Consider the following 17,135-nt stretch of genomic DNA (forward strand, 5'->3'; position numbering starts at 1 on the left):
AATAAGCAAAAAAGATACTGTTTTAACTATAAGGTTCTGAAAAATAAACAAATTAACAATAAGATTGTGACTAGAACATAAGTCAAGGTAAAATAGAAACATAAAAATTACACTTACAGCTCGAACTATTACTGACAGTCCATCTTTCACTATCCAATGAGATGAATATGGCTTTGTTCATATCATCACAATTATAACCGCAGATGAATTGGAGAAAAAGAGCTGACGCAAAAGCTGATACCAGATAGTTCATCCTCATATTTGATTGATTTTTCAAGAGCCAATTATCAAATCAAATGTCACTGTAATACATTTATAATAATAAGTTTGAGCTTGCTTGAAAACAATCGAATATTAATCAAAATAGCAATTCTAATTCAGATAGGAATGAATTATTATTGGATCCATTGATTATTTGTTGTATTTCTTCAAAAACAACAAAGACAATGCTTCGACGAAGGTGACCACAGAAGTGGCTACAATAAAAAATGATTCCATTCTACACTCAAGTAACTAAACTTAGACTAGCCAAGTGCTATGCACAGGTGAAGTGAGGTAATTGGGCTTAAAACAACAATGCATGATAGATTTTCTAATGATTCTAGACATTGAAGTTAGAGTAATCATATTTTTCTTTCCCGTATTTCTTTAAGTGAAACTGTTGATATTGTGAAATTGTTCCTAGCTGATAGGAAAATTGAAGTGTTTCAGTGTATTGAATTTAACACTAAATTCAATTCATATAAATCGTTTAAAATTGAGGTGCCTTCCGAATCTTTGGAAAGGCTATTAAATTTTAAATTTTGGCCTTCGGGAGCTCTTGTGCGCCGATTCATACCCCACAGAAACCGTGTCAATTCCTGTGTTTGTTTTAGGGAAATCAAGCCTCAACCACTACTCAGGCTTATAAATGATAATACTCAAAAGAATATAAAACTAATTGTGGGTCACTGGAATGCCCAGAGCGTGAGAAACAAACAGGGCTTACTTTCATTGTTTGTAGAAAATGAAAAACTTGACATTTTATGTTTGAATGAACATTTTTTGACTTCTTCTGAAATTGATTTCTATATGAAGATATCAAACCTAGTTCTTGCTTCATTTTTTTGTAGGTGTGTGACGAGATGTGGGGGTTGTGCCCTCTATGTTCGAATTGACCTTGACTTCAATGTTATTGATGTAACCCCTTTTTGTTGCGAACTTGACCTTGAAGTGGTTGCCATTTCAGTGCCTAAATTACGTGTTATTATTGTGTCTTTGTATCACTCACCTAGTGGAAATTTTTTGCATTTTTGTGAACTTTTTGAACGGCTATTGATATTTTTAACCAAGAAATATGATTCTGAAATTCTGATTGCTGGTGATTTCAATGTTGATTTTATCAGTGATGCTCCAAAAACTCGATCTGTTATTGAATTGCTAAAATGTTATGGACTGTATATCACCTGCACTGAGCCTACAAGAGGAAGAGCTTGCCTTGACAACGTTGCAGTTAGCTTTCAGTCTGAATTTTGCAGCACAAATGTGATAGAGTTGCATGGGGATGACCACTCTGCTTTGAGGATTGCTTGCATCCTCCCGAAAGCGGCTGAGGCACGTGTCGCGCCCTCTTCTACCTGGCATGCTAATTACATTTTTCGAACGAGACCTGTGCATGAATCGGCCCTTGAAAATTTCAGAGGTGTCTTGTCCAGTACATCCTGGAATGATATTTTCCTCTCCTCAGGTGGTACTGAGTTGTTTGCAGCTTTTTTTCAATATTTTCGTGACAGATTCGATTTCTTTTTTCCTGAAATTGTCAGGCCTCACCGCCCCCAGGCATTAAGGAGGAGACTTAGACATCTGGATGGCCACAGGGAGTGGTATACTGATGATCTGGCCAGACTTAAGAGCCCTCAAGAGCCGATGCGAAGATGGTGATGCTGACAGCTCTGCTAGATATAGAAGCTTTAAATAATTCTACCAGAGAAGGATCGAGCTGGCTAAGAGGTTGGCAACTCACCGACAGATTGAGGATGCACCTAACCAATGCAAAGCTGCCTGGGATGTGATAAATACAAACAGATCCATGCCACGAAAAAGATTGACTTTGCAAGCCCGGATGATTTTAATGGCTTCTTTGTGGGTTCGGTTCAAGATATAGTGGATTCCCTGCCTGATGCTGCCATTGATCCAATTGATATGTTGGAAGGAAGAATCCAGCCGGGACAGGAGCATCTCTCCTTCTTTCGCCCCACCACACCAGCTGCCTTGAGAAAGATCATACGCTTTTTCAAACCCTCAAAAAGTCCAAATGTGTTTGGCATGTCTATGAGCACGCTTCGAGAGGTTGTTGATGCCATTGCAGTTCCTCTCTCTGCATCTGTCAATGAGTGCTTGAGGTCTGGAAATTTTCCTGATTTCTTGAAAACATCAAGAACTGTCCCAGTCTTCAAGAAGGGTGATCGTGGGAACCTTCGTAGTTTCATGTCAATCTCCATAACTCCTGTCTTTGGCAAGGTGATTGAGGCAGTGATAAAGCCTCAGCTGGAGGCGTTTTTCGAGGAGAATGGCCTGTTCTCCAACATGCAGTTTGGTTTCCGAGTTGGGAGATCAACAGTGGGTGCAGTCGACCATGTGGCTGAGCGGATTGATGCTGCCTTCGAGGATGGTGAGTGCTCTGGCTTTGTGTGATCTGAGCCAAGCTTTCGACTTGTGGACCATCACATTCTACTTAGAAAACTCAGTTTCTACCGTCTAAGGGACTCGGCCCTTTCCATCTTGGGCTCATACCTTTCTGGAAGGACTCAGCTTGTCTCCCTCAGTGGTGCAAACTCCCAGACCCTTCCGGTGGCTTTTGGTGTTCCTCAGGGATCGGTGCTGGGGCCTACACTGTTCCTTGTCATGATAAACGACCTCGACGACAATGGTTCTTCTCTGATGTTTGCGGATGATGCATCGCTTCTGTCATCGGGTGCTGAGCTTGAGCGTATTTTGGAAGCGTCTGCAGAGCATCTTCGATCTGCCACTTCATGGTTCCTCGCTAATCGATTCCAGCTGAATGAGGACAAGACCCAAAGGATCATCTACAGCTTGTCACGAGAACTGCGTGACCCTCAGAATCCAGTAATGCTGCTGGGTTTTGTCTTGGATTGCAAACTCAGCTGGAACAGTCATTTACAGCAGGTAACCAGCCGACTCTCCCCCATTTGCTTCCTGCTGCTCAGGATGAGGGGTCTGATGACAGAGAGGTATCTCTTAATGATGTATCACGCTCTCTTCCATTGCCACATCACTTATAGATTGCTCCTGTGGGGTCATTCGGCAGGGGCTGCTGATGTCCTGAGGCTGCAAAAGAGAGCTTTAAGAATTATAACAGGCAGCGACCATCTTGCCCACTGTAAGCCCATCTTTTCTCGCTTTGGTGTACTCACTGTCTTCAGCCATTACATCCTCCTGTGCTTGGTGTATGTCAAGAAGATACAACATACTCTAGCTGCCCGTAGTGACATCCACCGCCACAACACCAGGCGCAGTGAGCTGTTGGATATCCCCAGGAGACGCCTCCACCGATCACAGGCCAGTTACAGGATTTCAGCCCTGAAATTCTACAACAAGCTGCCTAATAATGTGAAGCAATTGGATGAGGCCGCCTTCAGGACAACCATCCGGAAGCTACTGTGTGCAAAGGCATACTACAGTGTAAACGAATTTATGGGTGATAATTTGAATTTTTATTGAGAGCGTGAGCACTGGATCTCTGCCATCTGAACTGTTACAGTTTTTTTTCATGTGTTTGTACGTGTTTTGATTTTTTGCGCCACCGATCCCACAATTGTGGGTAATGGATGAAGCTGGAGGTATTAAAGGTATTAGGTATTAAAATTAGGCTATACTTTTTGTACTTTGTAATAACTATAAAAGTTACAAGTACAAACTCTTGAGATGCAATTCCTTAGGGTGTGATCACATTGAATGCATATATATGCAAGTGCACGCTTGGTTATGCATGACAAAGCGCGCAGATTAGAAACAACCTACGAAAAGAGCAATAGGAACACTCACATTGAAGACTAAACGCATGAACTTACTGGTTGCATTCAGTGTGGGCAGCTTCATGCAAGTAATGCAGCTGTGTTTGTATGCCTCTTTCCAGATTATGTGTTTCGGCTCATGTATGATCTGACGTGCACTTGCACACTGCACAGACATCAATCCAATGTGATCATACCCTTAGCGACGACGACTCTCGATAGCTGCTCAGTCGCTAGCGGCTGGATCCTTCACTATAGTATTCATTCAATTCATAATTTCATTTAAATCAAGGTGACGTTTCATACATCACTACAGCTTTGCTCTTAACATGTGAAATATGTTATATAACTGTGACGGTTACAACCCCTGAGCGACTGAGCAACGATAGCTCACTTGATGAGAATGTGAACTGTATCCTACATAATAGGTGTGCTTTCAACCAAGCGTTTCCATTGGTCCAGTCAAGAGTCAATGGTCGTGTCAGAAAGTCATCTTGAATTGAAATCGTCTCCAATTGAAATCACTCTGTGACAGAAAGAGTGACCTGGAGTTGTTCCTCAGGATCATTCTCTATGATGAATCAGTAAGAGACTCACTGCAGGATTTTTACAGTGAACCTCTTTTTGGGAGTCAAGCACCTCCACAGCGTGAATGACCATGTAGGTTATTTTATTGAGAATTCCGACACTGCCTATCTGGAAACCCCAGTCATTGGCAACGACTTCAAGTATCAAGCAGTGAGGGAAATGTTCAATCAATGGAGTTTAGAACCCCTATCATCTCTCTTAAGACCAAGAGTATTCAGAGCAACTAATATGAAATTCCAGCAACAAGTAAAAAACATTGGGATTTGATAAAAAAGGAAGAAGTTCCAAATACAAATACATGCTACTCAAACTATAGTCGATGGGATCCTCCTTGATTCTCCACATGAAATCGCCAATCCTTTCAATGACTTTTGTCAATGCAATTGTTGGTGACAATAAAACATTCTTGATTGACAATTCCACAGGTGATGGCACTACAGATAATATAGTTGGCCCTGACAGAGATTGTTTTCTTGAATTATTTCTGAATATGAACCCGGGGAACGCTACTACGTACCAAGACTACCCATCCTCAAGTGAGGATGTAGCAGCACTTGTGCAAAAACTTGGAAATAAAATGTCCAGTGGTCTGGATTGAATCCCATGTAGACTATTTGGGGTTCATTCTTGAGGTTAGTGAACCCCTCAATTACCCTAGGGCATTTTCCCTTCTTGCTTCTGGGTAAGTAAGGTGATGCCAGTTTTCAAGAATGGATCTCAAAGTGAAGTAGACAAGTATAAATATAAGTGAAGTACAAGTATTTTGTGAATTCAAAGTTTGTTTCATTTTTTTATGAGTTTTATTTTCTATCTATCTAAATTTAAAATTGTTAGTTTTATTCTAATTTATATTTTCAGATTGTTTGTGATTTGGTGTAGAAATTGAAATGAACATAACCTAAGTATAATATTTATTTGGACAATTTGAAACTAAATTAGAAAATTGAAGAAGTTTTGGGCAAAAGCCTGTTCCTTCTTTTCAGATCATTGTATTGTTTGTGCTAACCCAATAAATAAATAGCTAACCTTTCTTCAGTATCTGAGGGTCTGGGATTATCCGCAATACACTCCTTAGCCATTTCAATGAACATGGATTATTGTCCAGGAGTCAGATTGGCTTTCAACCAAGTAGGCTAAATCAAGAGTTGATACCTTGGAAAGGTTAAACTCGTCTTGATATCCTCTATCGATGTATTATATGTGGGTGCTAGATTCCGCGGCCCATATACCAAAGAGCAGCTAAATGAATTATCAGTAATCAAAATAGTTTAATTAAGGGTAGGCTACAGTTAAGTATATATATATCTGGTGTATGTATAATAGATATTGGAAATAGCCTATATAATGTAGCACCATTATAGAATAATAACTTATAGGTAGGCCCTACTTTTGAATAATACAAAAATATTGCCATTTAACCTTCCGGTGGTCACGCCCTACTCAATCACAAGAGCAGTCTCGTGTTGTACTTTTTACAACATCCAATTTTCCAAGTATTATGCACTCTATTTACTGTCAAAACATATTAATTAACTGTGCGTATAATTACTTTTTCCATCTTTTTAGATTATTTTACAGCTATAAACATTTGGATGATTACCATTTCATAGCTCAATAAGTTACACCAAGCAAAACCATCAATTCTGTGTTATTGGTTTGTTTGGTGGCATGCCAAATGACCGATTCCCATTTGGTCGAAATTATTATTTTGTCGCAAAAGATCGAAAATTGGAGAATCCCAAATGGTAGAATTGAAACTCGTACTTTCCCAAATGGTCGAATCCCAAATGATCGAAAAGTTTTAATAGTAATCCCATCTGGTCGAAAATCTCAACTGTCGCAAAAGGTCGAAGATTTGATTTTCCCAACTGACCGATTCCTATTTGGTAGAAAAGTTTAGTTGTTAGTCGCAAATGATCGAATCTCATCGGCTAGATGGGAAAGTATACTTTTCGACCTTTTGAGATTCGACTATTTGCGACGAACTACAAAATTTTTCTATCAAATGGGATTCGACTGTTTGAGAATCGGTTGGATGGAAAATCAAATCTTCGATCTTTTGCGACAGTTGAGATTTTCGGCCAAATGAGATTACTATTAAAACTTTTTGATCATTTGGGATTCGACCATTTGGGAAAGTATAAGTTTCAATTGTACCATTTGGGATTTTTCAATTTTTGATCTTTTGCGACAAAATAATAGTTTCGACCAAATGGGAATCGGTCATTTGGCATGCCACCAAACTTGTACCATAGAGAAGCAATAGCGTAAGTAGATATCCCATGGTATAGGGTGTTTATGTCGCAACTTTTACTGTTATCTCAAGCCGATTACTGTAGATTATTGCCGAATTTTACTGTTTTGTTGGGGTGAGAGTGTATGAACGGCACAATATGAGAGACTACGAGCGTCACACAGCTTCACGGGAAAGAATTACATGAACTATTGGCTTGAGATAACAGTAAAAGTTGGAACATAAACGCCCTACACCATGGGATATCTACTTATGCTATTGTTTCTCTATGCTTGTACTTTCCCAAATGGTCGAATCCCAAATGATCGAAAAGTTTTAATAGTAATCCCATTTGGCCGAAAATCTCAACTGTCGCAAAAGGTCGAAAATTTGATTTTTCCATCTGACCGATTCTCAAACAGTCGAATCCAATTTGATAGAAAAATGATGTAGTTCGTCGCAATTCTTCGCAATTGGGAAAGTATACTCTTCGACCTTTTGGGATTCGGTCAGATGGGACCCCACGGTTTGTTTACAGTCCCAGTATAAAGTCTTCCCCTATCTTATGTTCAGTGCAACCTATGGACTGTCGCGACTAAATGGCACCTTAAGACTGAACCATTGCTCAGTTGATACTGCAACTCGTTGGAAAAAGTTTTGGAATGCATAGGTGACTCATTCACTGACACCACCCCATCCAATAGTTTTGTGCAGCAAAAAACTGACACTGTTGCATTTTTTACAACAGCGCGACTGCCGGAAGGTTAAAAGCAAAATTCTGACTTCCCTTAAACCCTTTTCATTCTCAAAATATTATTAAACAGAACATTTATATTCTGAAGATATGATTAATTTATATTCTGAACTTTATACTTGAATTATTTCAATTTTAGAAAGCTTATCAAAAGTAGCAAAAATTATTATAACAAGAGTAGTAGGCTACCGTACTGTACAACGTACAATCATAAGCATAAAATAACCTAAAATGTCAATTTGCCTCAATCTGAATTTCAAAACAACAGAAATTAAGTTATTTGGTAGGTATTCTATTCCAATTTCTTTTAAAAATAATAGAAAAATATAAATCCTATTCAAAATAAGTAATTTCAATGGATATAACTCTGAAATAACCTTTCACTATTATTTTATACTGGTACGAGTTGGTCTAACCTATACGTGTAGGCTACCTGAAGTGTGGATAAAGTCTAGGATGGTTAGTTATCAACTTTTAAAATGTTATTTCAGGTATCTTAATTTGTGTTTCTCATACGGTAATGTCTAAAAATTATTCCATTGTTTCAAAAATACATTTCAAATCAATTATACGACTTGTGTACTCAACTATTTTGATAGAATGAAGAAAAAAAATGGCGGCAAGAATTGTTTGTTTACTTTTGTACAGTCACTGTCAAAAGTAAAAATAATATATTCTCGCAAACAGACAACATTGCAAAGCTTGAGAGAGATAGCGCTATCTTTTTTGTTGTATGATAGAAAAGGAAAGCAACATAATTTACATAATTTTTCTATAAATATTAAAAATAATATTTGTTCTTTATTATTAAAACATAAACTTGTTTGGGTATTCCCATTCTTGTTTCATCTACATTTAAAAGTTTAGATAAATTTTTTTGTAAAATCTAGAAATTAATATAGAAACACAAATTTATTACATTTTCAAATATTTAGATTTTTTTATTTTTTTTCAATTATTCTAAAAAAATATATAGTAAAATAACATACTTTTAACATTTAAAGTAAACGTTTAACGTTTCAAATTAACATTAAACATAACGTCTTACGTTTTAAATTAATGTTAAACATAACGTCTTATGTTTTAAATTAACATTAAACATAACGTCTTACGTTTTAAATTAACGTTAAACATAACGTCTTACGTTTTAAATTAATGTTAAACATAACATCTTACGTTTTAAATTAACGTTAAACATAACGTTTTAAAGTAATGTTTAAATAATGTGTTTTTATAATTAATAATATAATCCACTACCAGATTTTTCTTCTTCTTCTGGATAACATTTATTAATAGCATTAATTATTTTTGTTTTATAGTTTAGTCTTTGTTCTCTATTTAAGTCTTTTAACTCTTTAAATACATCTTCTTCTGGATCATATACAGTTATAACAACACAACCATTTTTAAATAATATTATATCTAAATTTTCTGTTTGGTATCCTTCATCCAATAATTATTTAAACTTTCTCTAGTCCTTTGGTAATGTCTTTTATTAGCATAGAATAAAGATAATAATTTCTGATTATAATTTTTCTCTTCTTCCATTTATTTTAATAAGATTTATATAATAGAATATTTTAAAATTAATAGATAATAAATGTATAAATTAATAATTCCAAAAGATTTAGCACCTTACAAAAAAGATATAGAAGTTTATATAACAAAAAATAAAATAAATAAAGAATTATGGTATTTATTATATAATTATTTAGATTATAATGTTTATATTATTTGGGATTTAGAAAAAAATAATAGATTAGTACCTTATTATTTCTTTGGATATTATTTTATTGACAAATTTATAGAAGAATTAGAAGGAATAAATAAATTATATCCTAAAGATTTATTAGAATATTTTAAACAAAATAATATAGAAGTACCAGAAAAATTTAATTTTGTAAAGAAATTATTTAAGCAACAAATACAATTCTTTCTTTATGTTTATTTGGTGTAGTTTTAAGTTTATCTAATTTAATATTAATTTTATAATATTTAGATCTATTTCTTTAGTTTCCATTTCTTGTTCTAACCAATAATTAGATAAATAACATTCTGTAATATTTTCAAATTTTATAATATATCTTTCTTTACCTCTATAAGATATTGTTTTAATATTGGAAATAATTAATTCTAGACCTTCTTCTAATTCTTCTAATCTTTTACAAGATTTAGGTTTAATATTTCCAATTATTTTTCCCATTTTTAATTTATAATATTTAGATCTATTTCTTTAGTTTCCATTTCTTGTTCTAACCAATAATTAGATAAATAACATTCTGTAATATTTTCAAATTTTATAATATATCTTTCTTTACCTCTATAAGATATTGTTTTAATATTGGAAATAATTAATTCTAGACCTTCTTCTAATTCTTCTAATCTTTTACAAGATTTAGGTTTAATATTTCCAATTATTTTTCCCATTTTTAAATTTATAATATTATCTTTTATATTTTCTGTATATTGTAAATTATCTTTATCTTTAAAACATTCTAATATTTTTATGTATTCTATTTTTGGAAAAGAATTTCCATTAAATGTATCTAATCCATTTGTTTTTAATTCTATAAATGCTTCTTCTTTTGGATAATAATAAATTTCTAATCTATTTCTTTTGTTTCCATATGGAATACATACAAATCCTTCTTTTATTAACATCTCTTTATTCTTTTTAATTTGTATAAACTTATTTTAATTATAACCCTTAACTGTATAAACAGCTTTATTACCATCTTTTTCTCCTAAAACTCCAACATATGTATATTGTCCATTATCATTTACAACAAATGCATTAATTTTATAAATTCCATTTATTTCGAAATTTTTCCAATGTCTTTTAAAATAAAAAATTAAATCTTCTTCCATATCTTGTATTTCTTGTTCTTTTTCTATTAAATTTGTATATTCTTCTTTTATAATTTTAATTTTATCTAAATAATCAATTTTTCTTTCTTTAATCTCTATCTCTTCTAATTATTCTTGTAATCTTTTCTTTGTAGAAACTAAATATGCATTATTAATTAAATTTATTTCTTTTATTGTGAATGGATATAGTTTACTTCCAACATTTGTTCTTTTCTTAAAAACTAATGGTATAACATTTTTAGTTTTTATTAATCCTAATTCTCCTATATCGATATCTTTATCTAAACTAGAATAAATTGTATTAGATTAGTAAAATATGTTTCTCCTTTTTTAATATAACATTTTTGTATTACAGATACATTTTCTACATCTTCTATAACTTCTAAATAGTTAATTGGTAATAAATTAAAACTAAATGCAGATAATACATAATTAATAATTTTATTTCTTTCTTCTTGTATTAATGGTAATTTTATTTGTATTCCTGTTAATTTTCTTGTATTTTTATTTCCCCAATATGCATATTGTAATAAGTTTTTAGAAACAATACAACAACTATTTAATAGATTATTTGTTAATTTTGTCCACATTCTATGTATTGGAACACAATAAAATGGTGCATTTTCAAAATAATTTCTATTATTATCTAATAATTCTATACAATCTTTTAATGGATCAATTCTTTAGTTTCTTGGAATTCTTTATTAAAATAATTATAAATAGTTGCTTCAAATCTTGTTATTCCATTTTCTTTAGCTAAATTAGATGTAAATGTTTCTTTTAATCTTTTATCTGGACAATTTAAAAAATCTATAATATGGTTACCAAGCTGTTTATTTACTCCTGGACTTGTTATTTGGCATATAAATTTATTATAAATTTTAACTCTAGAATTATTATTAATCCAAGTTAAACAATCTCTTCCAACAGTTTTATTATTATCTACAATTATATTATTACACTCTTTTTTAAATTTACCTTGTATACAAAAATTAAAATTATTTATTAAAATAATTAATCATTTCTTGTTTATTAAAAATTCCTGCGAAATCTTGTGTTATATCAAAATCTAATAAAAAATAATGTTCTTTTCTCAATTCTTCTAACATTTTTGGTAAATTAATTAATAATGTTTCTAATTCTACATCTGCTAATTCTATTTTATAAGGAATAACTACTGGATTTTTATATTTTTTATTAATAATTTCTATATCTTGTTTTATAATTTGTTTAACTCCTTTAATAATATAATTATTTTTAGAATTGGTGTTTAATAAATATGGTAATTTAGCTTTAACTCCATGTGCAGATAGTTTAAAATGAGAAAATCTAGATCTTAATAAACTATTAAAAGATCCACAAGCTTCTTTTTTTACTAAAAATTTTCCATTTTTCAAATCTCCTGTACAATCTATAAAATCTATTATTTTTACTAACATAATATTATCGCAAAATTGTTTAGTAATTGGTATAAATTTTTCTAATTTTTGTTCTTCTTCTACATAATTAATATCTCCAATATTTGTAACTAAATTATTATTATTCAAATTTTCTAAAAGTAACCATAATCCAAATCTTTCATTTGTTGGTTTAATTTTATTACCAAGTAATTCTGTAATAGAATATTTAGAAGTAGCATTAGTTTTATTTTCAGCTTCCATTTATTATAAAAAAATTTAGAGGTTTTATAAAAAGTAGCATTTTGTAAAAAATGTATAAATTCTATAAAAAGTAATAATAATTTGTATTTAAAAGATTATATTTTATAGAAAAATTAAAATAATATAAAAAAACTAGATAAAATTTGTATAAATAATTAAATAAAAAATATTGTTTATGAAAAAATTTAGAATTATATTAAAAATACATAACAATTTGTAAATAATACATACATTTTATAAAAATAAGAAGTAGCAGAAACTTAGTAGCTAAAGTAGAATGGGATGAAGATTTTACCTATATGACCATCCAGATCCTGCATTAGGTTGATATTGTGATTCTCTTAAAATAGCTTTCTCAAATTGTTTATCAATAATTCATTTATATCTAAAATATGATCTGTTATTACTGGAAAAAATTTTATGGTTTTTTGAATTGTATTATCTGTTGGAGAATTTCTTTCATAAGTACAAAATAGATTCAATTGACCTTTCATACTTTTATGAATTTTAAATTTTTCTCCAATTATTGATGTTAAATCTTTTCTACAAATTTCTAAATAATTTTTAATATTATTACTTTCAGGAGAAACTTAAAGTATATATTTATTGAATAAATCATTCTTAGAATTTATATTTTTAATATCCACTATATAATTATTTGATGATTCATTTATATTTTTAGCTAATTCTTTTATTAAATATTTCTTTGATTTATTATTTGTTTTAATATTATTTTCTTCAGCTAATTTTTTAATATAATTTATATTTCTTAACCTTAAAATTTTTGGATATTTTTTAATTTTTTCCAATCTATTAATTAGTTGTTCTCTACTTAAATTATTTAAATTATTAACATCATATTTCTTTCCAATATCTTCAAGTTTTTCAAAATTAATATTTGATAATTATCTTCATTGATTTTAAAATCCTCTTTAATTTTTAATAATGCTTTTTCATTTAATCTATCATAATCATGAATATGATTCATTTCAGCCCATTTCTTTAATTCTAAGAATTTTTTATATTTTATAGATGAATTAACTTGATGCTTTTTAGATTTTAAATGTCTATTAAAATTATATTAATTGTAAAATTAACATCACAAATTTTACAATAGATTTTATTTTGATCACTCATGATTTTCAGTTACTATTTATAAGAGAAAAATTTAAGGTATATGAAAAAATTATTCTGTTATAATTTCTTGATAAATATTCTTTAAAAATGATAAATCTTAAGAATATTATTTTTGACTTTTTTTTGACTTTTGAAATTTGAAATTTTATTGCCAAAACAAAATTACAGTATTATAATATATTAAGTTACAAAGTGTTAAACAAATAAGCAAAACTCAAACTTAATTATTAGATCAAAACTTAATTTATCTTTATTTTGGCGACTGCTGGCATAAGTAAGAACTTGAGAACCAGCAGTGAGTCTACATTATTAGATTCAACAAGTTTAGCGCTTAACTAAAATTTGTAGAATACTTATTCTATTTGGCTTTTTAAATAATTATATATATATATGATTGAACATCATCAAAAACTTACGAATAACTAAAGAATACTTAAGAGTAACTAAATCTATTGTAGCGTTAATTTAAAAAAGAAATTCCTGTTTATCCACTCTTCCACAGTTTTGTGATATTTACCAGTTGGTTTTTCTATAATGAAATTTGACGGAACTAAGTTGATGAAAAGATTACAGTAATAAAAGAATTGATGCCTACATGTAGTGAGCTTGATCAAATGCATATTGTATCTATTGAAATGATTTACTCGCATATTGTAAGGGGTAGTGCGAGCTGAAAATAGAGAGTGATTCTTGTTTATGTAGAGTATTACGGTTTTCATGAACGTTTGCCTCAATGTTGGTACATCAAGTTCAATAAAAATATCTCGGCTTGGGTACAAACGTGGTCTCCCTAGAGCTGCTCTTATAATATGTTTTTGGAGGACAAACAGTTTTCTCAAGTGCGTATCAAAAGCTCCACCCCACACCTCAATGATACATTGGAATAAGGAATGTGCATATGCAAAATAAATTTTTCTTATTATCTCCCTGTTTTTAATTTTATTTATTTTATAGAAAATATAGATGAGATATTTCAATTTTGAGCAGAGGTACTCTAGGTGAATGTTCCATTTGATATGGCGATCTACAAAAATACCAAGATATTTTATAGATTGCACTCTTTCCAAAGGTATATTTTCGTGGGCGACCTCATTCATTATTTGGGTGCCATTGTTATTTTTCTTTGATTTTTTTATAGAAAGTTCAAGATCTATTGATGGTTGACCAATTACGGTGGGTGAGAAAGTTATATATTTAGTTTTCTTTGCATTTAGGGTTAGTATATGATCTTCAAGCCATTGTTGAACTATTTTCAAACCATTATTTGCAACTTTGAACGTTTCTTCCCATGTGTCTCCGCTAAAAATCAAAGTTGTATCGTCGGCGAAAGATAAAATAGTACAATTTTCAAGGTTTAATTTTAACAGGTCGTTTACATAGATGAGAAACAAAATCGGGGATAGTACTGTCCCTTGAGGAGTACCGAACTGAGAGGTGTAACTGATGTCTGTCTGTCAATTTAAAGTGATATACTGTTTCCTATTCGACAAGTAACTTGAGAATAACTTATTCACAGAACCTCTTACACCCACCCTGTCCAGTTTATAGAGGAGTATGTTGTGAGGAACTGTATCAAAGGCCTTGGATAAGTCCATAAAAATAGCCAGTGTTTTTTTGTTTCTATTAAAGTTATCAAAAATTATATTGTTGAGATGGATTACCGCATCTTTGGTTGAACTATTTGCTTGGAAACCATATTGATTGTTGTCAATGATTTTATGTTTATCGAGGAAACTCATTAATCTGATTTTCAAAATTTTTTCTAGTATTTTAGAAATATTACTCATTAAACTAATCGGTCTGTAACTATCTGGGTTTCCAAGGTCTCCAGTTTTTGGTAATGGTATAATTTTAGCTTCTTTGGATTTTTTAGGGAAATATCCTTCGCTCAAACATTTGTTAAATATATGAACTAAAGGTGAGGTAATAGAGGGTGATATTTTTTTGAGGAAAGGTCCTGTAAAGTTATCAACACCTGGTGTAAATTTATTCTTGAGTTGATCTATTAATAACTCTATTTCATAATCGTTTGTGGGAATGAGGAAGATACTTTTTACATTAGGATTTGCTATTGACTTGGGAATCTCTATATTGTCTGTATTATCGGTTATCTTTCTAGCGAACGATTCTCCAACACCAGCGAATATTTATTAAGAGTAGTAGCATCTAGATTTATTGATTTTGAATTTTTTTTCAAGTCGAGTAGTTCATTAATGTATTTCCAGGTTTTTTAGAATCGTTTTTGTGTTCCTCGAATTTACAGTTAAAATAATCAATCTTGCTTTTTTTATCAGAGTATTGAGTGTATTTCTGTATCTCTTATATTGATTTATCAATTCTAAGTTATTGGGGTTTTTTAATAATTTTCTATGTAATTTATCTCTCTCCCGTATTGACGCGACTAAGGCTGGAGTAATCCATTTTTTATAGGTTTTTTCTTGTTACTTATTTTTATGGTTTTAGTTCTAGCATGAGTTAGGTCTGTTAGTTTTTTAACAAAGTAGTCCACCATCTCGTCAATATCCATTGAATCATATATCTCTTTCCATGATTCTTTTTGTAAATCAGAGATTAGATTTACATAATCAATTATGCTTTTTGATCCTACATCGATATGTGCTGGTTCCTCATTAATATTCCTATTGAAGTGCAGCGAAACACTGAAATGGTCCGTAATATTTGTTTTCAGAATAGTCCCTCTAACAACATTATTATTGTTATTATTCTCTCCTCCCTTGTAAAATATGTGATCGATACAAGTACTGATGCCATTTACAGACCTAGTTGGTTTATTGATAAAAGATTTGAAACCATTAATATGCATTGTGCTCAAATATTCATTTGAAAGGCTATTATTAGCAAGAATATTTAAATTCATATCACCCAATACTATTATGTTGTAAATATCTTTCATACTTTTCAGAAATTCGTCTAGACTTTCGATAAAATTTTTAAGTTGAGGGATGGTGAACGATATATTGTAATTATTAAATATTTCACGTCATTAATCCAGCAAGCCATACCAATACAGTTAGCTTCCTCAATATGGACATTAATAAGCTCAGTTTTGATATTATTTTCAATGAACAAGCATAATCCATCACATTTCGAGTGTTTACTATTAGCATGAAAAACATTGTAACCATCTAAGTTATAATTGAAGCAAGCATCGTCTGTGATCCACGTCTCGGTTAATGCAATCACATTGAAGCGAAACTTTATATTACCTATGTAGTGCACCAATTCCTCAAAATTTTATTAATTCTTCTGATGTTGGTGTGTAGAATATTTAATTCCATGCCAACACTCTCAGACTGGTGAGGTAAAAAACTGAAAACATCATTTACTTCGATTGTATCGTGAAACCCTATAAGGTCGTCAATATTCCAATCAGACATAAACGTAAGAAAAGTGAATAAACGTATATTTTGTAAAATAAAATTTCAAAGTGGTTAAGAAATTAAAGTAAAATGAAAAAATATAGAGAAAAAAGTATCGGTTTTCCGATGAAAAGAAAAAAAAAATAAAAATCAGAGAGAATCAAGACATGGCCAGCCCACCGGTCCAGACAAAATGAATGTATGTACATCGACTTGAAACCTACCAATTTAGTTCATGCACAGAAACCTGTGATCAATTCCATTTGAATAAAATAAAATAATATTACTGAGATGATAAGGACAAACAGAGAAGTGGAAATCAGCATTAATTTAATTGAATCAATTGTTAGAAAATATTTCCTGAAAGATCAGATTTTTTTCAGATTCAGGCCTACATACTTAATATACGGATTGCCATGTGAAAGATTTTTAAAATGATTTTGCTAACCAAAATTGTTTCAAAAATACATTATCTTGATTTTTATCAATGCGTATTAATCG

The 17,135-nt window shown here is 31.1% G+C and overlaps 1 protein-coding gene across 1 annotated transcript in view; it reads right to left on the reverse strand.

Moving 5' to 3' along the window:
• LOC111044547 (beta-mannosidase) overlaps positions 1-5,985 on the reverse strand; it is a 56,685-nt gene extending 50,700 nt beyond the window's left edge. Inside the window, exons 1-2 of the mRNA XM_039425722.1 lie at positions 5,628-5,985; positions 118-302 (exon numbers count right to left, since the gene is read on the reverse strand). Coding sequence (XP_039281656.1) covers positions 118-259 — 142 coding nt within the window. The 5' untranslated portion in view covers positions 260-302; positions 5,628-5,985. The remainder of the gene's footprint in view (positions 1-117; positions 303-5,627) is intronic.
• Positions 5,986-17,135: the final 11,150 nt, after the last annotated feature.

Source organism: Nilaparvata lugens, chromosome 4, assembly GCF_014356525.2.
Source record: "Nilaparvata lugens isolate BPH chromosome 4, ASM1435652v1, whole genome shotgun sequence".
Lineage (NCBI taxonomy): Eukaryota > Metazoa > Arthropoda > Insecta > Hemiptera > Delphacidae > Nilaparvata > Nilaparvata lugens.